Source organism: Symsagittifera roscoffensis, chromosome 5, assembly GCF_963678635.1.
Source record: "Symsagittifera roscoffensis chromosome 5, txSymRosc1.1, whole genome shotgun sequence".
NCBI lineage: Eukaryota > Metazoa > Xenacoelomorpha > Acoela > Convolutidae > Symsagittifera > Symsagittifera roscoffensis.
In genome coordinates, this window is record NC_087066.1 from 13,824,621 (window position 1) to 13,847,796 (window position 23,176).

General features: G+C 38.6%; 2 protein-coding genes and 1 non-coding gene across 3 annotated transcripts in view; all 3 read left to right on the forward strand.

The window, feature by feature from the left end:
• Window positions 1–6,522, forward strand: part of LOC134846611 (mucin-2-like) — a 36,586-nt gene extending 30,064 nt beyond the window's left edge. Inside the window, exon 4 of the mRNA XM_063863996.1 lies at window positions 5,990–6,522. Within this exon, the coding sequence (XP_063720066.1) occupies window positions 5,990–6,522 (533 nt within the window). The remainder of the gene's footprint in view (window positions 1–5,989) is intronic.
• On the forward strand, window positions 4,028–4,099 carry Trnap-cgg (transfer RNA proline (anticodon CGG)). Its single transcript has one exon. It is a non-coding gene; the product is annotated as a tRNA-Pro (tRNA).
• A 1,347-nt stretch (window positions 6,523–7,869) lies between the features above and the next one.
• LOC134846613 (uncharacterized) lies at window positions 7,870–10,383 on the forward strand. The gene has a single exon (XM_063863997.1). The coding sequence runs from the start codon at window positions 7,870–7,872 to the stop codon at window positions 10,381–10,383; it is 2,514 nt and encodes an 837-aa protein (XP_063720067.1).
• Window positions 10,384–23,176: the final 12,793 nt, after the last annotated feature.

Consider the following 23,176-nt stretch of genomic DNA (forward strand, 5'->3'; position numbering starts at 1 on the left):
AATTAGGACATGACAAACATATTTAGTCTTCCTAGTTAACCTTATAAAACCTCTCGTTTCATCATAAAGTTGATGCATATGTGAGAAAAGGGAGAGAAAAAAATCAGTAAACTGTTTTAACACGACCAAGTTTTTTGCAGGGTCTTATTCGCCCCCATCATCACATTTCGTATGTTCCAATTTCTTAGTTGTCTGACCTGTCATTATGTCTAAATGCGTGATCTTACGATGTAAGGTATGAAGAGCAATAGTGTTCACATAAGTTAAGTTTTTTCACCATGCAAAATTTCATTTCACTTTGACTAAAAAAAATTCAAAAATGAAATTCAAATAATGGGGGGGGGGGGGGGAATTGAAAAGAGCTTTTTTGAGCTCTATTTCCGTCCTCCACACAAGCATCAATTTTAGGGTGTAACGAGGGAAGACCAAAAATGTTTGTCATGGCCTAGTTATTCTGCATGTCAATTTTCATAAGAATCGGACATGTGAAAAAAAAAATACTTGTAAAAATGCGCAGGTAAGGGGAACGGAAAGAGAGCATCTTTTTGCAAATTATAGCATCAAAAGTCGTTTTAAATGAGCAGCGGTGACTCGATTTCAGAAAAAATTAAGGGAGAGGGGTGTCTGTGCGGGGGGGGGGGATGAAGGGGGGTTGGGCAGCATCGTGAAAGAGCCGGCTCTTTTTCCTTTCCCCCACCTGCAAATTTTTACATGTAATTTTGTTGACCACATTGTCCGATTGTAATGAAAATTTACATACGAACTAATAAAGATACGACGAACATATTTAGTCTTCATACTTAACCTCGTAAAACCACTCGTTACACATATATATTGAAGCTAGTGCGAGGTGGGAGGGGGGGGGGGGGGGGTTGGGGTTTAAATATTTTTAAAACTGCTTTAAATATTTGGGTTTAAAAAAAAACTGCTTTAAATATTTTTCATATGGAAGATACTTCGGGGAATTGTAGCACAGAAGTTACGTCGGAGAGCCTACGATCGAAAGATTGAGGGTTCCAATCTCATAGCTATCTGTAGGGCTGATTGGTGTGGAGTAGTTGAAGCCCTGCGCTTGAAACGTCCAAGTGACCCTCTACGTTCCTAGATCCTAACAGCTTCCTATTTGCGGAATGAAAAGCTCCAGTCATACCCGCCCGTACAAATCAAAAGACTACGGGGTTCAAGGTCAAAAGACTGAGGTGTATGACTGTAACCAAATGCTGTACATGCGCTTCGGGCCAGGGATACGATAATTACTGTGTTTGCAAGCCCCCATGTGGGAATGGCAGGAAAAAGAGCCAAAAAGCCAAAAAATTTTTACAAAATTATGAATTAGTTTCGATGTAAATATTCTCATCTGAAACAATTTCATTTATTTAAAATATAAACAAATTCAATTAAAAAGCGGGAGTTGACATTTTGTCGGAGAGTTTTCCAGTTGGGAGTCATTTTTAATTTAACCATCTTGCAAGAAAGTGTCCAAGAGTTGTACCAATTTCTCCCACGTCCTTTTAAATTTTATTCAAAAATAACTAGCCTCGATTGATTTCAAAGAAATGGTAAGTTTATTATAGTTAACAAAGTATTTTTTCAAGCACTATCGGCTCTTTTTCGAAAGTTGAAAAGAGGCTCCGGCTCTTTTTCCTCCACCACCCCCCCCCCCCCCCCCCCCCCCGCCTCACAAAAGCGTCAATTTTATGTGTAACGAGGGATTTTACAAGGTTAATTATGAAAATCAAAAATGTTTGTCATGGCCTAATTAGTTCGCATGCCAATTTTTGTAACATTCGGATAAAGTGAACAAAACTTCACTAGTAAAATTTTGCAGGTGGGGGGAAAAGGAAAAAGAGCCGATGCTCCTTTCCAGTTCCCCCCTTTCAAAATACCGAGTGTTATATTTGTTTTACGTGTTATTACGGCTAAATGCGTGATGTTACGCTGTAAAGTATGAAGAACAAATCTGTTCATAATTGTCGATTAGTTCACCACGCCAAATTTCATTGCATTGTGACAACGTTAAATAGACTTTTCAAAATTGAACTTGAAAGGGGGGAAACTGGAAAAGAGCCTGAAATGATCTAGTCTTCCGCTATTGACACAAAATGGTTTTTGCCCAAATAGTTTATGAGATAAACACGATAACAAAGTTTGAAATTCTTAGATATCTTAGATATTCTGAAATATAATCTTAAAGTTTTCATGTTTAATTGCTTCCCAACTGTTTTTCCCCTTGTTTTAGTATATTTGTCGATCGTATCTTCTCGCAACGATCACTTTCGTCTTTCTTCACTTTCCACTAGCACTGTTACTACGACAAGCATGGATGCAAGAGACGAGAACAAATTCAAACAGCGGCGTGAACAAAGAACTTCTGGTTCGCAACTCGGATCAACTGCTTCGGAATTGTATGGGATCGAGTTGTGCAATGCGAGAGAAACGAGAAGCAATTCAATCGGCTCAAGCGTCGCAAGAACTCAGAACCAAACCCAACATTGCAAGGCCAGTAGCTCCGCCATACAGGCTCAAAACAACAGATTTAATTGGCGAAGCAAACCAAATTGGTAAGAAGAAGACAAACAATGTCAAAAAGAGTAAAGCTAATAAGAAGGGAAAACCTTGTAAACGAAACAAGAGCAAGAAAAGGTCAGAGAAAACGGCTAAAAGAAGAAACTTGAAGACAGGAAGGTTATCATCATCAACGCCTGCAACAGCGAAGCGATTTAACCCCTGGAGAAAAGCAGAAAAGATATCCAAAAGGACTTTCAATCCGTGGAGGAAATCTAAAAGTTTGACAAGCCGGTCGTTTAACCCATGGAGGAAGTCGGAGAAAAGTGATGGAAATGTTTTTTCAAGTATCTCGGAAAGATCTCTTTGTTCAAAGGAGCCTACTTCAAAAGATATGTATTCAAAGAGTCTTGAGCAGAGTCCGTATAATGTACGAAAAAACAGGCCTTGGTATGATTTGAGTGGTTGTTTTTTTAGTTTTTGATATAAAAATGATTGAAAGAGAAACCAAAATGAGAAACTAAGTTCCAAAATTTAAGTGCCTTTTTTTACTTCAGCTTTGAGTTTTTCAATAAATGTTTCGAAAAACCCCCAACTTATCTTTTTCATAATGCAACGAAACTTGGCATAGTGATCAATTTATAACTATTGTGAACAAATTTGTTCTTCATACCAAACTTTGTAAGTAACATCACACATTCAGCCGTAAAAATAGGTTAAACAACTATGGATAAAGAAATTTTGAAACGTGGCATTGAAAAGAGCCATGGTAACAATGAACTGAGTTAAGAAAGCAGGTTGTCTAATTTTTGAAAGCTAATATAAATTTGTAGCAATTTTTAATCTGCGCGATTGCGTAGAAGTAAAAAGGGTAAAAAATCTCAAATAAAACAGTTTCGGCGCAATAAAAAAAATGGCTCTTTCCCGTTTGCCGTCCCACATTTGCCTCTTTTTTCTCCCCCCCCCCCCTCCTCACATAGGCATCGTTTCTATAATGGCCCAATTTAACCGCATGACAATTTTTGTAACAACCGGACAATACGAACAAAATTATTCCCCTCCGGTGAGGGGATTGGTGGGTCTGAGGAAAAAGAGCCAACATTTTTCCTGTGAAATCCTTTCTTGTATAGTCCAACAACAAAAAAAAACTGCTAATTTTAAACCAATGAAATGATGAATTTAGCAGAAAAATAATTCTGTTAATTTTGTTAGATAAAAAAGTGAATTTTAGTACTAATACAAAAGTTTGAAAACCATAAAGAGGCCAAATTGTGCACTGGATAGGCGCACAACTTGTATCTGTATATTCCTGGATTCCAGAAACAAGTCTTTAAACATATTATATTTTTGTCGGAACGATCAAAGAAAACGAAGAACGAAAGAAGAGTAAAGGGAGCGTCCTTGTTGTGGAATCCGCTTACAATTCACAAAATGCACAGTTTGACCTCGTGATGGCCAAGAAAAAAACCTTAGTCGGTTGAGCGAGCAAAGTCTGATAGAAATGATATTCGGTGAAGTCAAAGGGACAGTGGTTTAGGGGTATGATTCTCGCTTCGGGTGCGAGAGGTCCCGGGTTCAAGTCCCGGCTGTCCCCATTATTTGAAATTAAGCCTTTAGCAATTTAACCGAGCTCAAAAGTCTTGGCTCGTTCCTGTTTTAGAACCCGGCTAAGGAAACTTCCCGCGTTGACGTCCATAAACAAAATGCTTATCATACACTTTCATATATGGCGTCTATGAAAAAAAAATGTATCATACAGTTTTCATACAAAAATTTAAACTTATTCCAAAGACTTCTAGTACATATTTTTTTTTCTTGGATTTTTTAAATTAAAATTGATTAAAACGATTTTTTGGATTAAAATTGCTTACCATGTCTTTTTCATGTATGGAATTTTCATGACAAACGTTTTTCTTTGTAGAAATTTTTTTCAAAATTTCACTATTTTCTTTCAAAATTTTTTTCACAATTTAAAGTTTCAACAATGCAAAAAAAGGATTTCAACCAGTTTCATAAATTGAAAAAAAAAATGCTTTTCAGACAATTTCATAGCATGGAAAACATGATTATCATACTATTTCATTCTATGGAAAAAAAGGCTTATCATACAGTTTCATACTATAAACAAAATTGCTTCTCATACCATTTTCATACATTTTTGAAGATGAAAAGGTTGAAGAAAAAGCCATTAATTTACTTCCAGTGTGTAAAAAATTGCTTAAAACTAAATTTCATAGTTTAAATAAAGAATTATTTTGCTCGTTTCTTACTATTTTTTGAGCTCATGAAATAGTATAAAATAGTATGATAAGCATTTTTTCATTGTCAGAATTTGTATGACAAATATTTTTTGTCAAGCCTGGTTATTAGGCTGAGCTCTATGACAGGAGCGAGCAAAGACTTTTGAATTGCAGTAGATAAAAATGGTCGGCTCCTCCATCTTTCCCACCTTTCACATTTTTTATTATTATAGCCTATTATGGCTAAACAAGCAATTTTACATTGTAAGGTATGGAATGCAAATCTGTAAGGTGTGAAGAGCGAATGCTAGTTTGCTCAAATGCCAAACTTTATTGAATTGTGTCAACGCTAAAGCAGTTTCCAATAAATAAAATTGAAAGTGGGGGAAATTGGAAAAAAGCCAAATAGTTAAATACACCCATTTGAAATAAAGGGGACAGCCGGGCCTTGAATTCTGGAGCTCTCGCACCCGAGGCGACAATCCTAACCGTAGATCACTCTAACGCTGCGGTGATTTTGTTGCGGCCCAGAAAAGACATATCAGGACTTTGCGCGGTCCAAAAAATTTATGTTGCGCCTATCGCGATTCAAACAGGGGGTGTCTCGACTTTGCGCTGCCAAAAAACTGTGCGCAACTTTGATATGTTGCGGCTCTGCTCAACGATTGTTTTTGTTTTCTTAGCAACTTTGCGCAACACACAAAAAACTCAAATTCGCACTAGCAAAAAATTTGTGCCACTGCGCAACCAAGGATTTTTCGATAACCTTGTGCGACAGACATTATAGATATTTTGCGACTTTCTGCGACCAATACATCTGTACTGCAATTTTGCGCGATAAAAAAGCATCTCTTTGACTGTATGCGCCCCAAAAATTGGCTCTTTTTCAGTTCCCTCTTTCGATTTTTTCTGAAACCTAATTATGAAAGTCTATTAAAAATATCTTTTCATTTTATACACTGCATCAAAACGTGACAGCATGAGCAGGTAAACAAATTTTTACAATGTTTCTTTACATGCAAAACGCCTGTTTGCAAAATAAAAATTTTTGAACCGTTTTTTATTTTTTGACGTTACGAGGGCGGTGGGAAACTGGAATAGAGCCCAAAAGAGCCCAAAACTTTTTGAGTCGATTAATATCTTCTTTCAATTTGTTCAAAAGGAAACAACTTTAATCGACTTACTCAAGTTCTGTTAAATTTTATTCAGTTTGGCCCGAAGTTTCCAGATTTTTTTCTTCATAGGTGAATTTACCAGAATTTCCCTGTACAAAGTCATCGGATCAAGAACACTCTCCTATGAAACACTGGCTACTTTCACGACCGAAATTGAATCAACCATGAATTCACGACCTTTAACCAATGTGTCTGACGACATCAAAGATGATCTGCCTCTCACTCCCAACCATTTCCTTCTTGGTCGTGGAACTCCAAATTTACCGCCTGGTATCTTCAAGGACAAGGATTTATCTCTGTCAAAATCATGGAAAGCATCCCAACTACTCGCAGATCACTTCTGGAATCGCTTTCTTCGAGAGTACTTACCAGGTCAGCAGAAACGATCAAAGTGGACTTCTGCGACTTCCAATTTGCAACCCGACTACATGGTCTGGATGTTGGAGGATTTTACACCTCGTGGACTGTGGCCTCTTGCTAAAGTGGTGGAAACCTTTCCTGGACAAGATGGAATAGTCCGCTCAGTGAAGCTGAAAACGCCAACTGGATTCAAAGTTCGATCTGTGGTCAAATTGAGCCGCGTTTTCCCAGTTTCGCAGTAACCAAGCTCCAAATAGCTAACCAACCAAATAATCACGCAACTCAGCCTTCAACATATCAACTCGACAAAGATGAACAAATCTACGACTCGTCAATTCAACTAAGACAATCAGCTCAACGATAGACAAACCAAGATGAAGATGAAAAAGAACAATTTCTGGTTCCCTTATCTACTGGTTCCCTTATCTTTGTATTTTTACCGTATCCTTACTATTTTATTCAATACTTTATTTGCAAGCTCTGCAAATGTGGGCGGGTGTTAATTGTAAACAATTAAGGTCACCTTTCTCTCAACTTGACTTTTGACATTACAGCCAAGCTGACTCACTCGTTTCTCTCAACTTTTCAAAAACAGCATGACTTACAAGGAAATGACAAACTTTCAGGTAAAATAATGTTTCAATTTATACGAAAACTCGGGATTAATATCAACTTTTCTGAATAACCCCCTTATTAACAGTTCCCCTTTTTCTAACGTTCGCCTTTTAGTATTCCCCGTACCATGTAATATAATATCCCTATTTATGATATTATATTTACCTTAGTTTTAGCCCTGATTTACTATTGTATTATTTTTCATGTACTTACTCAACTGATGCCCAACTGCATGGAACTCCTTTGACTCAACCCTTAAAACTACCCTTACTAACAATTGGTGTACTACTCTCCTCAGGTAATTTACCCAATTATTAATATTGGCGCCCCGAAAAAGTTTTGATTAGCTCGTTACACTGTGTTTTTTATTCCCCCACAACCAAAAATTTATGGTTAGTTACTGTTTTTCCTCCCCAGTTTTTACGTCTGCGGTTTATTATATCTTGTTATAATACTTCCCCATTACAATATTATTTCATTTATTTACAGTTAATCGCAGTTTATTTGATTTACATTTTTAAAAAAAAAAAAGATCAATTATTGCTCTTGATTTCTAACCCATGTAAACTTTAAACGTTTCAATTGTTCATAGCTTCATTTACTTTGAATAATGTATTAAGTTATTTTCATCAATTTTCCCCTTTCAATTCGTTTTGCTCAACTCGAGTTTGCTCAAAGGGCCCGATCTTTTGTGCAACTTAACAGGTCTCATAATTCGCTTTCGACAAAATAAAATAGCAATATCTGCTGACATAGATGCTATGTTTATGCAAGTGCTAGTCAGCCCAAAGGATAGACCTTTTCTAAGATACCTTTGGAAAGAAAATGGTAAATTAGAAACTCACGAATATACACGACACCTTTTCGGTGCCACAGACTCACCATGCGTGGCTTGCTACGCAGTACGACGATGTGCATCAGACAGTAAAAACGACTTTCCTCTGGCTTCTGAAATCATTCAACGGAATATCTACATGGATGATTTGTATGTCACTTCGTCAACGGTAGAAGAAGCCCTCCAACAAATGACACAACTACGAGGATCTTTATCTCGAGGTGGGTTCAACTTGAATAAGTGGAACTCAAACAGTAAACCATTCCTGGATTCAATTGATCCAAATATTTTAGTCAGCCCTAATGATCCAACGCCTAAACATCAACGAGTTCTCGGTGTTCACTGGAATACAAACACTGACTGCTACTTCATCGATAACAAAAAGTTTGTAAAAATTCTACGTATTGGCATTGCTACGCAACGGAAACTCCTGAAGTATACCGCTTCTTTATTTGACCCACTCGGAATAGTGGCTCCATTGACAATTCGGATTCGAAAAGTTCTCCAATCTGTTTGGTCACAAGGTGTTAAGTGGGATACTCCATTAGACACGGATAAACTTCCCGATTTCAAACTTTGGGTAGACGAAATGGAAAATTTCGAAACTGTTTCATTCCAAAGGAACTTCTTTGATAAAGAAAACCCTGCTTCAATCCAGCTTCACACGTTTTGTGATGCATCAGAATTCGCTCTCGCTGCTGTTTGCTACCTAAGAATAGTCTACAGCGACGGCTCCACATCTTTGAAGTTTATAATAGGAAAGACAAGAGTCGCTCCTATGAAACGTGTTACAATTCCCAATCTCGAGTTGCAAGCTGCAGTATATGCTGCCCAACTATCGCTCTTTGTTTCAGAGGAAATTGACCTCAAAGTTGAAAAAACTTATTTCTGGTCTGACAGTACTACTGATTTGTATTGGCTGCGAACACCTCTTCAGAAAATTTTAGACGTTTCTAAACCTGAACAGTGGTTTCACGTTCCAACTCTGCTAAATCCTGCTGACGACGGTACCAGAGGATACATTGCTTTAGAAATGACCTCAAGCTGTCGGTGGCTACTAGGACCGGAATTTCTGTTGAACGATTCTTCTCAATGGCCTTCACAGGAAAACATTCGGCTTGAGACCATTCCTGTATTCGTTACTTCATTAGAGGCTAAATTTGAGCCTATATTTGACATCAAACGCTTCAGCAACTGGAAAAGACTAATACGGACAGTTGCATACTGCTTCTTATTCGCAGAAAATCTCAAACGGAAGATCAACAAACAGTCGAAGGTCGATCTTCAACTCTTGCATCTAACGAAATCGCACTTTCTCATAATTAAAACTGCCCAAAGGACAGATTTTGTCTCTGAAATTTCAGACATCAAAAAAGAAAAACCAATTGAAGGCAAAAGTAGACTTCGAACATTAGCACCGTTTGTGGACAACTTCGGTATCCTGCGTTCTCGTGGACGTCTCACGCGTGCCCCTATCATGCTATCAGCTAGATATCCAATCATTCTCGCTGGTGAAAACCCCAATGTTCGCCTGCTGTTAGCTAACATCCATGTTCAACATTCCCACTGCGGAAAGGAACAAGCAATGGCCATAGCACAGGAAAACTACTGGATTCTTCGCTGCCGCGTCATGCTGAAAAGTATCATACACAGTTGTATACCCTGCAGAAGAATGCAACAACAAGTCGACTACCCTCAGATGTCAGATCTTCCAATTGATCGACTGCCATCAAAAAATCATTTTCCTTTTGCAACGACTGGATTGGACTACGTTGGACCTTTTCCCATCATCCTTCAAGGAAAACAATACCAAGCGTATATTTTACTGTTCACATGCTTAGTGATCAGAGCTGTGCATCTTGAAATCTCATTAGGACTATCGACAGACAGCACTCTTCTTTGTATCAGACGCTTTTTTGCCCGGCGAGGAAAACCATCGAAAATGGTTTCTGATTGTGGGACAAGTTTTGTGGGCTCCAATTCTGAGCTGAAGAAATGTCTAGACAACTTGGAAAAGAACAAAGAATTTGTGGAAAGCATCAATCAGCTGGACGTATCACTCGAATGGAAATTCAACCCTCCTGCGGCCCCTCATTTTGGTGGTTCTTGGGAACGACTAGTTCAGATATTTAAACTTTCCCTGTACAAAGTCATCGGATCAAGAACACTCTCCTATGAAACACTGGCTACTTTCACGACCGAAATTGAATCAACCATGAATTCACGACCTTTAACCAATGTGTCTGACGACATCAAAGATGATCTGCCTCTCACTCCCAACCATTTCCTTCTTGGTCGTGGAACTCCAAATTTACCGCCTGGTATCTTCAAGGACAAGGATTTATCTCTGTCAAAATCATGGAAAGCATCCCAACTACTCGCAGATCACTTCTGGAATCGCTTTCTTCGAGAGTACTTACCAGGTCAGCAGAAACGATCAAAGTGGACTTCTGCGACTTCCAATTTGCAACCCGACTACATGGTCTGGATGTTGGAGGATTTTACACCTCGTGGACTGTGGCCTCTTGCTAAAGTGGTGGAAACCTTTCCTGGACAAGATGGAATAGTCCGCTCAGTGAAGCTGAAAACGCCAACTGGATTCAAAGTTCGATCTGTGGTCAAATTGAGCCGCGTTTTCCCAGTTTCGCAGTAACCAAGCTCCAAATAGCTAACCAACCAAATAATCACGCAACTCAGCCTTCAACATATCAACTCGACAAAGATGAACAAATCTACGACTCGTCAATTCAACTAAGACAATCAGCTCAACGATAGACAAACCAAGATGAAGATGAAAAAGAACAATTTCTGGTTCCCTTATCTACTGGTTCCCTTATCTTTGTATTTTTACCGTATCCTTACTATTTTATTCAATACTTTATTTGCAAGCTCTGCAAATGTGGGCGGGTGTTAATTGTAAACAATTAAGGTCACCTTTCTCTCAACTTGACTTTTGACATTACAGCCAAGCTGACTCACTCGTTTCTCTCAACTTTTCAAAAACAGCATGACTTACAAGGAAATGACAAACTTTCAGGTAAAATAATGTTTCAATTTATACGAAAACTCGGGATTAATATCAACTTTTCTGAATAACCCCCTTATTAACAGTTCCCCTTTTTCTAACGTTCGCCTTTTAGTATTCCCCGTACCATGTAATATAATATCCCTATTTATGATATTATATTTACCTTAGTTTTAGCCCTGATTTACTATTGTATTATTTTTCATGTACTTACTCAACTGATGCCCAACTGCATGGAACTCCTTTGACTCAACCCTTAAAACTACCCTTACTAACAATTGGTGTACTACTCTCCTCAGGTAATTTACCCAATTATTAATAGGTATATTCAGACCTTTGATAGTAGATAGTTTGCAATCTTGGGGACCAAAAAAAAAATCTTCAATTTTGTACGACTGTTGGGACGGATAAAATTCACTGATACCATGGACGCTGATTTTGGCATCTTCAAATCGAGGAGAATCTAAATTAACCGTTTGGGACAATGAACAATATTGCCCGAGTCGAGTTTCAATTTTGCAAATTTTAAGTTGCCAGTTTGCGCGGTTTATGTTGCTAAGTTTGTCACGAAATTTTAGATGCCTTTTTTCAATCGCGAAAGTCCGTTTTCAATACCGTTCTAGGATCGCAAACTTATACACATGGGAAGTTGACCCAAGTATTTGAGGACAAAATTTTCTCTGATTGAGTATAAGCGCATGATAGCTTGAATTTATAATGAGTTTAATAAAACTCTAGTTTAACAAAAAACAGCCAAATTGCTCGGGCTGAATTTTTGGTTTTGATGATCACGATCCATTTTTGGTTTTCACAGGCCGTCGCGACAGAAAACGGGTACTTTTGGACCACTGCAAGGAGATCCATTTGAGACCAGCGCGACCAAAGAAAAAAATATCCGCGACTATAGTAAAAATGTCCGCGACTGACAAGACTGTTGCCCGGTTTACTATAAAGTATTATGAACTGACAAAAAAATGCTTTTATTATGGAATTTCAGTTCTTCTATTGTGATCTTTTTCCTTTTTCTGAAACCTAAAATTTGCTCATTGTTGTAAAAAATCTTAAATAAAAAACTGAATTTAGATTCAGATTATTTATTCCGAGATTATTTCAAGATCAATTTAATCTGCCATTTTTTTCCACTCATGCCTTTTACGCTAAAAGCCTTTCGCCAAAAAAACTTTATACTATCTTGATGCTTTTTCTGGACAACCGCGACTGAGTTTCGAAGTAAAGTGCTTCAAGTTTCCTGACTATTGTGTGACTAAACTAACATATATCGCAACTAACTTGTTATACCCTCATCTGGTAAGTGAGGTATAATCTATATCTGTCTGAGTCTATGCTGAACGCTAACTGAGAAATGAACGATTAAGAGAACAACTTAAATTCATTTAACCATGTTTAAGTCTGGCTGACACTGACCTCGAATCAATTGAGAGACAGTGTTTCATAATAACTAGTACAAATGTCATTACGTATAAATAGGTACTTACTTTAATCATCAGACTTCTATATGTGTTATTAATCAGTTATGTTTATAAATTGTAATCATTACCAACTGGTAGTTCTAGCACCTAAATCTAGATCATTAACAAATGATGTTTTCTATAATATCCGTACGGATAACATTTCCCTCTTTTTGATTAAGTGAGAATTCGCTTATTCCCTTTTTCTTTCTCCGTGGTTCTGGTGTTTTCTGGTTGTAGGTCTTTTTCCCTTCGGGGTGCGCTGTGTGATGCGGTTTGTTTCGTAACTTCTTCTCTTTCGCGCTGAAAGGTCATGGAGATTCCTCTTACTGGTGAAATGACCTGGAGCATATTCATTGCCTCCTCGAAATTCTTGCTGAAGGATTCTTTGGTTTTCCTAGCTTTGTCTAAGATGTATCGGGAGCTTATTGTTTTTTTGCTGCCGGTGTAGTGTCGTGTAAATTATCGTTTCTTGTGATTTCCGGGGTTTCTGTTTCCATATGTATTTCGGTACACATTATTTCCTCGGAAGAACAGAGCGACGGGAGCGTTCCGGGAACCGGATTCTGGTTGTTTTGCGGAGTTACGATTGGTTGGTCTTGGCCGTTGACGTCGGCTGTAGTGAGTTCTACGTGCGCTACCAGGCAAGGTACAGAAGCTTCTGCAATTTGTGCAATGGTTATGGCGTCTCCGAGTTTGGTGGCTAGTGCACTGTTCCTTTGTCTGGATGATCGTCGAATTTCGGGTGACTTTTGCTCCGGTGTGGCCTTTATGTCCAATCGTTTTGCGGCCGGCTTATCAGGTGATGGCGTTTTCTCGTTCACGTCTGTGTCTGACGAAAGTGAAATGGACGTGTCGCACTCGAATTGAACTTTTGATAGATCAACTTTCGGTTTTTTCTGCGGACTCATTTTTTCAGAAGGTTTTGGGCGTTGTTGAGGTTTGGAGATTTTCGTTTGTTGCTTTGCGTGTTGAGCGAGCTTTGATTTGTTGTTGAACGTACTGAACAGTTTTTGTGGTCCTAAGGCTTTTCTGTTTAGCGTTTGTTGCAGGACGTCTTGGATTGTTTTCGGAGGTGAGCGCTTTGGGCTGATTGTACCCTGTGTGTCCGCAGTGGCAGGCAGGGGTTTCGTGGTCTTTTCTCCTGAAACACGTGGTTTTGCTCGAGGTAGATGCTTATATGCCACATAATCCTTTAAAGCTGCAGGCCTACACTTTCCGTAGACCCTTGGGTCCGGAATGAACGCTACACCGTCGTGTCGAACAACCCGTGGTTGTTTTCCATCCTCTCTAATCCATGCGGTATGTGGAGAGTAATTTTGGACAGAACCATTTTCAATAATCTTGAATTGTGCCCCAAACGTGCCCGGGTTTTTAATTTTCCGTGCGATAGTTTCTGATTTTCCAGCTACCTGTTCTAATCGACGTCCGGTTTTAGGGTCAATTGTGTGCGCGGGACTTTTAAATCGGTCTTTTAAAAAAACTAGGGGTGCCCTTTGTAGATTTTGTTTTTCCTGATTGGTGAGCAATCTTATTGGTTTACGCGTTCTTAAAGTTTCAAGATTATTAGACTTTTCCATTAGAAATGATCGTTTGAGTTTTAACGCGTCGTAAGGTTCATTTGAAAGAGGAAAATGCGCACCTATCGGGAAATTCTTGAGGAGTTGTTCATCGTACTTGTCATCGCTGCTTTCCAGCGTAATTGCGTCCTGTTGGTTACGGGAATCCGGTTGGACTCTGGCGCGTTGCTTTCCCGGGTTCACGTCTATAGAGGTACACGTTGCACCCCGCGGGTTAGCAGCTGTTGTGGCAGTGTCCGTTTTTCCAGAGTCAACTGGAGTACAAGTGGGTTCCGGCAAGTATTGGTGATCTTTTTTCTTTTGCGTTCCTAGTCCTCTAGCATCCGTTCCATGGTATACGAGATCCAGTTCCTCGTCACTGTTATTTTCTCGATCCCACATAGCTTCCGCTGAGAGTGCTGGTTTTGTGAGGACTTTCTCATCTAAACATGATAGCCTAGTGTTTTCCCATGAAAGATTTGAGAGTTTCGGTGATGTGCTAATATTCGTTAATGGTGTATTGGGCCGTCGTCCAAAATGAGCCTCAAACGGAGTTACTTTTGTGGTTGCGTTAGGTGTAATACGAAGTGTTTTAATTAGCTCAGCGACGTCAGATGCAAGTTTATATGGTTTATTATTTTTGTCGATTTTCATGATTGCTAGTCTCGACTTGAGGGTTCTTATTAGCCGTTCAACCATTCCCATTGCTCTGTGGTCATCCACTGGTGCGAATATTAGCTTGATATTATTAGTCTTACAATATATTAAAAACTTTTTGGCCCGAAAACCTTGTGCCTGATCACATCTGATATTACGGGGTACCCCATGGTTTAGCATATGGTTTTTGCATAAATCGGATGATTGTATCAGCCCTGTTATTTGAAACCATTTTTGCGTATGGGAAGCGTGAGAAGCGATCTACTCCAACTAAAATTTAGACTTCTTTATCGTTTTTATCCATTAATGGGCCCGCAAAATCCAGCTGGATTTTTTCGTTTGGCTCAACGACCGCGTCCAAAGTCGTATAATGCTTTTTTCCTGATATGACCTAAAGATTCTTACCTTTTTCGCGGCAGTTTTTACAATTTTGTGCGGTGGCCATAATATCCCGATGCGGGTAAGGATAACACACATGTTTGGCGGCTTCGATCATGCCGCCTTGTTCTGGATGAGTTAGATGTAGGGCGTCCATCATTGTTGGTCGTAACTGTTTTGGAGTAACGACCCTGTCGTCATATAGTAAAATGCCGTCCCTGACTGATAATCGATGACGTACATTGTAGAAGTAGGGGCCATAGCATTGCTTCACATTGTCCCATTTTTGTTGCTTGATCATGTTTATCAATGGTGAGAGATTCCGATCACGTCGCGTAGCTGCTGCCAAAGGTTCTTACGAAATAGTGGCGTGTCTTCCTCCACCGTGGTTGTTTGGCATTCTGATGTGGTCGTCTCTTCTGGAATGGTTTGACAGATGGCGTTAATTTTCTCGTTCTCGATCCTCCGAAACGTATAGCTCTCCTCCGATGGGATGACTTGATGGGTCACGTCACTAATTGCAAGTTCTGGCGGTGGCGGTTTGTATAAGTAATCATTAAACGTGGCGTAATTTATTGGGGGAAACAAAAGTAGCGTTTGAGAGCCGCTGTGGCCTTTTCTTGTGAGGCGTTTGAAAGGGGGCAAAGCCATGCCTTGTTGTAATTGACTATTCATTTTCGATTGTTTGTTGTAATAATTTTTGCAACTTTCTATAGAACGTGAATTTTGTGTTTGAGAGCGACTGTTTTGAAATAATTTACTATTAACAGTGAATGCAGTTTGTGTGTGAACCGAATTTGAAACTTCACCGTTCTCGTTCCGGTTGAGCTTTCTGGTGCCTAGATTTCCAATTGGATTTTTGTTCAACGAGATGTTTTAGATTACTGCTGTCTTGAAATTCTAAGCATGTGACGAAGTCGTCGATTAACGCGACGACAAACTGTTCTTCCCAATATGCCGGGGGTTGTGGTTTACGAACTGGATGTCGTGAAATGTAATCAATAAGACCCATTTTACTGCCAGCAAGGTGGCGTATATCAAAGTCAAACGGAATGAGTCTATCAATCCATCTAGTTAACCGACTTTGATAGGTTTTGTTACCTCGGTTACTTTGTAGGGCACTTACCAATGCTTGGTGATCTGTGATTAACGTGAACCGTCTACCATAGAGGTAATCTTGATAATGTTCGATAGCCCATACTGCGGCTAAGAGCTCAAGCTCATTAACTGAATATTTTTGTTCACACGAATTCAAAAAACGCGATGCGTACGCAATGGTTGCCCATCCATCTGGTGTTTCTTTTTCGAGTGCCGCTGCCGCTCCTAGTCCCTCGCGGCTGGCGTCACAAACAATCCGTATTTCTCTGTTGCTTACGAAATGTCTATTTTCCGTAATATTTTAAACTGCCACTAGTATATTACGAAACGCTTTTTCTTGTTCCTCTTTCCATACAAAATTAAATTTGTTGGTTGCAGACAGTAGGGAGGGTAGCGGAGTACATAATTGAGCCAGATTAGGTTTAAACTTGTTCAAATGATGAACATATCCCATAAAACTTTTGAGTTGTTTAAAAGTTTTTGGGTGGTGTAAGTTTACTATAGCATCGGTTTTCTTTTGCATAGGGGTTATTCCATATTCATTAATTACGAAGCCTAACCATTCTACTTCTTTGCACCTAAATTTATATTTGTCAACGGAGATGGCCATGTTTTCGATATTTAACTTGTTAAGAAGTTTCGTTAGTTTATCTATGTGTTGTTCTTTGGTACCGTGAGAAATAATCAGGATATCATCTAAAAATGCAAACGTATCTTTTTCATTATTGAGGGTCAGATCAATGGCTTTCTGAAACTCAGCGGGCATACCGGTGAGTCCGTAAAAGCCTGTTTGGAACTGGTAGGTTCCGGTAGCCCTACCCCCAATTATACTGAAATTACACTGCGTTCGTGTTGTTTCATCGAGTGGCAGTTGACTATACGCATAACGTAAATCTAGTGTTGAAAAATACGTGGTCCCCGGTTTGTTTGTTCCTTCCTGAGCTGATTGTGCTATATTATCTAACAAAACCTCGATATTTGGCATTTGATATTTGTTTTTATGGTTAGATTTGTTGATTTGTTTCGAATCCATTGCCAATTTTATTGATTGATCTTTCTTTACCGTTATTACAATAGGGCTTATGAATTGATGGTCGCTGCATTTGTCCAGACGGATTATATGCCCCTGGTCAATTAGCGATCGAATTTCATTTTCCACTTTCTCTTGAATGTGGATGGGGATACGTCTCCCACGTTGTTGCAACGCCTTGAATTCTTTTAAAAATTCTTTATGAACCATGTGACTCTTGGAGCGCCCTATTCGTGTACAAAGGCCAGGGTACGTGGTTTTAACCCACGCCGCTATTTGCGTGTCTGATTTGTTGATGCTGTTGACGTAAAAATTAGACTTACCAGCTGGTTTTCTTTCCTGGTGCAGTTTTATTCCAATCTGGGGAAGATGGTTGCGTCCCATGATGTTCGCTCGTCTGTCGTCCACCACTATGAATGAAGCTGTTTGGATCTTCCATCCTCCAGATTCTATAGGAGCTATCAGCATGCCAAGTGACGGGATCTTGTAGCATTATAACAAACCATTCTGTTGGCCTCGTCGTCTTCCCCCAATGTCGTTTTCACCGCCGATTTGACAGTAGATGTTAGAAGGTTGGCTGTTTTTTCATTCACGAAAGATGTTGGAGAACCTGTGTCTGCGATAAACACGATATTGTTTGTCTCCGAACGGACCCGAATGAGATGACCTTGTAGATCATTATTTGTTATGACTTCTGCTCGTCGTGGTTCGAATTTTATCCAGTTGGTAGATGTATCATCTGGATGTACCAACTCCCATCCCGGGATTTTATCACCAGCTTGGAGATAATCGACGTAGGTGGTCATATCTGTTTCTTGAATATCCTGTTGCTGAGGAATGTTTTCTTGAATAGCTTTTACTCCACTGGATTTGCATAGTTTGGCGAAGTGACCCCTTTTTGTACATCTATTACAAATTTTATCTCGCGCCGGACACTGTGCCAGGTGGTTAGCTGAGAAGGCGTTACCACACTTGAAACAATCTTTATCCTGTTTGGATCTGTCCGAACTGTTTCTCGTCGTTGTTCCTCCACGACTGCGTCCACCCCGGGGTTGTGATTTATAACCACCCCTCCTTTGGACGAAGTTTATTGGTTCTGATTTTATGTTTGCAAATCCGGTGTGGCTCTTAGACAATCCCCGCTTTCTGATGTGGACTTGATTCTCGAGGCTTTTTTCCAGTCGTGGAGTATTTTCCAGACATACTCGCTTCGTTTCGGCAGCTTATGTTTCAGTCTGTAAATGAACCACACCATTAACGCTTGGTCGGGTGTTTTCTTTTCAGCTAGAAGATCTTTTTGAACTTCGTCGTTTGTCATGTTTGCTGTAAACAAATCTCAAATTTTTTCTGATTCGAGTCCACCATCTTTGCATGCGGTACAATTGAAGTTGCCTTTGACCACGAGTTCTGTGAGTCCACAGTGGAATTCTTCCAGGGTTTCTGTTTTTCCTTGCTTGCGTGTGAAAGCTTCATATCGGTCAAATGTTACATTTCGTTCCTTTACAAAGAGTCGTTTTAACCTTCCCCAGAAATCTCTTGTTGAGATTTCTTGAATTTTGAGATTCGGGTAATATTGTGACAGTCTTCTTTGGCCTTCAGTCCCCAGACACGAGTAAATATAGCTCCGGCATTTGATGTCCGCTTCTTCCCACGGCACTCCGTCTACTGTTGGGCCAAGGTTGTCTAAATGTTGACACTGATTTTCCCACGCTACTCGTTTTTCTTGGTTGCGTAGATTTCGATCTCGTACTTGTTTGTCGGTTTCCCCCTCGATGGGGAGTTCATATCCTGGTTATTGAGGTTTTTTTTTATAGCTGGAGGGTTTGTAATAGTTTCGATAAATTTACACCGTCTTTTGCAATAATTCCAAGAAATAATTGCTGGTTCCATTTATCCCACTCTACCAGTGAGTCCGATGAGGCTTTCTGCCAAAACGGTGTGATCCCCAATGGGTTTTTAGTGATTGCTGGCTGCGCCATGTTATACCCTCATCTGGTAAGTGAGGTATAATCTTTATTTTTCTGAGTCTATGCTGGACGCTAACTGAGAAATGAACGATTAAAAGAACAATTTAAAATCATTTAACCATGTTTAAGTCTGGCTGACACTGACCTCGAATCAATTGAGAGACATTGTTTCATAATAACTAGTACATATGTCATTACGTATAAATAGGTACTTATTTTAATCATCAGACTTCTATATGTGTTAATTAATCAGTTATGTTTATAAATTGTAATCATTACCAACTGGTAGTTCTAGCACCTAAATCTAGATCATTAAAAAAGGATGTTTTCTGTAATATCCGTACGGATAACATAACTTTTTCCAGACTATCGTGACTTTGAAATTCTGTCTAATTTTTTGATCGCGGGAATAAAATTGGCGCAGCTTTCAAATTGCGGAGATCAGTCGCGGGCTTCCATCCAGACCTCATGTAGATAGCTTCAAACTCAGCTAATTCAGACTAATGTTTGCTTCAATATTTGTAATTTTTCTAGTCATGTATTTTTACACCCTGTACTTGCACTTGTAGAGGCACCATTGTTTTCTATGCTTTCAATAAAGGACGAGAGTGTGAAAAAAAAAAGAAATTATTTATCTTTTTGCATCAGTTGATATCACTTGTCCGACCCTTGAAACAACTCACTCAGCTCTACCCTTTTTGCCCGGATGTTCTTAGTCATTCGGCTTCCGAAACGTCCCATATCAACCCTTTCACCTTCGATCCCTTTTCACCGTTGTTGTTTTTGTGTGTAATCATTTGAATTATTTTCTTTTATCGGGTTTGCTTCCAGGGGTTGTAAATACATGCAGATCTGTAGACTCGCTTCGTTTCGGGCAGCTTATGTTTCAGTCTGTAAATGTACCACACCATTACGCAAGAGTTGCAAATTACATTTTCTCTGCATAGCCAGAAACTTAACATTTCGAGCGAACTGTCCTGAGTTTATTTTATCATCGCATTTTAGCTCAAGAGTTGTCCAATGCTCAGAAGATTTACGGTTTATATGATGGCTACCGAGTTATGGACAGTCCTCCGTTTTTACCGGCCTTAGGAATCAACTTTTACGGTTTGGTCAGTTGTCTTATGTTAGCAAGATCATAGCTTGAGAAAGAGTTTACGATCCACCATGAATGTGTCCTTGTGGCTCCTGGGACGAAAGACAGCGCCGTTAAGATTAACAAATGGGTTAAAAACCGCGCAAAACAGCAAATAAATATAACGCTGGCTCCCATGTGTACGCAAAAACGACATTTGAGCATTGGCTACAACTCATAACCAACATGAACTATGAAGATGTTACTAAAGTCTGGCAGTACTTTGATGCCAAATTAGCATCCAGTCAATCACGCGGAGCCTCATAGTTCTTGATCCACTGGGGCAACATCAGTGTGCAATCCCATTATTCCTTCTCTAGTAGTTCATTCCGCTCCTGAAATATAAATCCATAATCACATTGCTAGATGACTAACCCAGCGCCAAAAGTTTAACCCAGTGCTAAAATTGAACCCGGCGCCAATAACCACGAAAAAACTGCCCTTAAATTCATCGTCTTAAAGACAGTTTGTAACCATTGAAAACCTCACCGAAATCATAACTAGAACCGTAAGGATCGATTGCCAGTATAAACATTTACACAAAATAACGGTCACCCCATGCATTGCCTTAACGGTTCGAACATTTTGTCAACGCTGTTGATTCGGCCAGTTTATGTGCCTATGAAAAAGAGAAACACTTAAAAACCCTCATGACTGAAAACCAAAACGGCGAAATCTAAGTTCGCATGGTCTGGTTTAAAGTACCAATAAATATTCTCCTTCTAATCTGAACGTATACAAAAATCTGACAGCCTTATTAGTTCCGTTTTATTAAATTAACCAAAAAGTAAGCTGCTACCCAACATCTGCTCTTCACAAAAATTAATGGCTGCAAAAAAGTCAACTTTGAACTATTGGTTCCAGTTTCCTTTAAAAAACAAACAATTTCACAAAAGTCACAACTGTCTAATGAACCACCCTCACATCGAAACACCCTCAACTAAATTATTTGCCTAGCGTGATATGTTGCACAGAAACCTGGCTTTCACCAAACCAGAAATCAATATTTTCAAAAAAAAGAAAATCAACCTCTCATTGAAAGTTCTCGTAATCGTAGGGGAGGAGGCGTAAGCTTTTATACAAAATGTGGAATAAATTATGAAATAAAAAAAAGAACAAGTTGTAGCAACATTCAATTATTAAGCGTCAAAATTACAAACCAAAAACTAAAAAATACTAGTATTACGTGTGTTTATATTCCTCCTAGCGCGGTAAAAACTCAAACACTCCTTATACTACAAAAAAACTTTGGATGATATTATAGTAGGACCATCTACACATCATTTACTTTGTGGTGACTTCAACATTAATTATTTTAAGAAAGAGTAAACGACTCTCTTAACTCATCAGTATATATTAAATGGAAACGATCTTTTTCTACAAAATGGAAATCAAGCAACCAGAGAAACTAAGACCAGTAAGACGTGTATAGATCTGATTTTTTCCAATGTAAAAAAAAACAGTAACCATCTTCAAAACATCGGTAACTGATCATTATGGAGTAAATTTAAACGCTACATCACAAACAACTAAAAATGAACCTTTTATTACCAAAACCCGACCATGGTTCCAACTTGAATCGGAATCTTCTCTAAAAGAACTAAATAAGTCTTTACTAGAAAATTTATTTGATGTTTAAACAAAAATTAGCCAATTTAATTGTGACGAGCGTTTTTTATTGTTGAACGAAAAGCTCAGAAAAAACATTGAATCATTTTTATCAGAAAAAACTTCAATTAGAAAAACTTCGAAGCACTGGGTTGAAAATGAATTGAAAAATGCAGCTTCAGAAAAACACCGGCTTAGGAAATGTTTTTTGAAAACTGGAACCACTGAAGCCAGAAGTAAATTTGAATCTCAAAGCAAATTAATTCGCAGAATGCTGAGTCAGAAAAAAAAGCACTTTATCAATACAAATTACGATTGGAATCCAACAACAGCAGCAGAGAACGTTTCCGTCTGTATAATGATCTAACCTTAGCTACCAAAAACAACAAACGGTAAGAAAAAAACAGAAATTTTGATGAACTTAACGATTTCTTTGCAAATACTGGAGAAAAATTGGTAAGGAATTTTATTACTTTAAAAAAATTAAGAATCAGAAAATAATTTAACTCAATGTTTTTAGCTGAAATAACACAAAATGAAATTTCAAATATAGTCGAATCGCTAAAAACCAAGTTTAGTTTGGATACATATGGACATAATCACTATAACTTGAAAAACAAATGACCATTTTTGCTTCCAGTTTTGAAAAATTTTTGCAAAAATTTTTGGATAGACAAGTTTTTCCAGACAGTTTCAAATTTGCCAAAATTAAACCTCTCTCCAAAGAAGTCAACGATCTACAGACCAATTTCTCCTTTACCAGTTGTGGGTAAAATTTTTGAGCGGGTCATTTGCAACAGAATGAACCAATATCTCTCTAAGTATCAGTGACTACAAAACTGCCAGTTTTTGTTGTTCAGATCAAAAAGGAGTACAACTGATGCTTTGATAACCCTAATAGAAGAAGTGCGTCAAGATTGGAACTCTAATACCACGAAGACACAGTGCACATTCAGTGACCTTAAGAAAGCCTTTGATACAGTTGACCACATTCTTTTACTTGAGAAATGTGACGCATATGGTTTTTGGGGACCTGTTTTTGATCTTCTAAAACCTTATTTAAAAAATCGACAACAATACGTTGCCACTAAAACCAAACAATCTCAAAATAAAAAATGTGAATTATGTGGTACCACAGGGTTCCATACTAAGCCCGCTTCTTTTCATCATTTATATAAATGATATTGAGCTAAATGAAAATAGTGAAAGTAATCTGATTTTATATGCAGACGACACTGTCATAAAAACAACAGCTAGAAACAGTGACTTACCCGGTAAACACCAAGAGCGTTGGACAAAACAGCAGAAAAAACAAGCTGACCTTAAATGAAGATAAAACAAAAACAATGATAGTATTTAAGAAGAGCAGCGGTAAATCAGATGTCAAATTGAATGGAATAAATATTGAAGAAAAGCAATCGTACCGATACTTAGGTGTTCAAATTGACTCTAAACTTTCCTGTACTGATCATATTACAAAAATTGAAAATAAAGGTCGAAGTTTTGTGGGATGTATTACA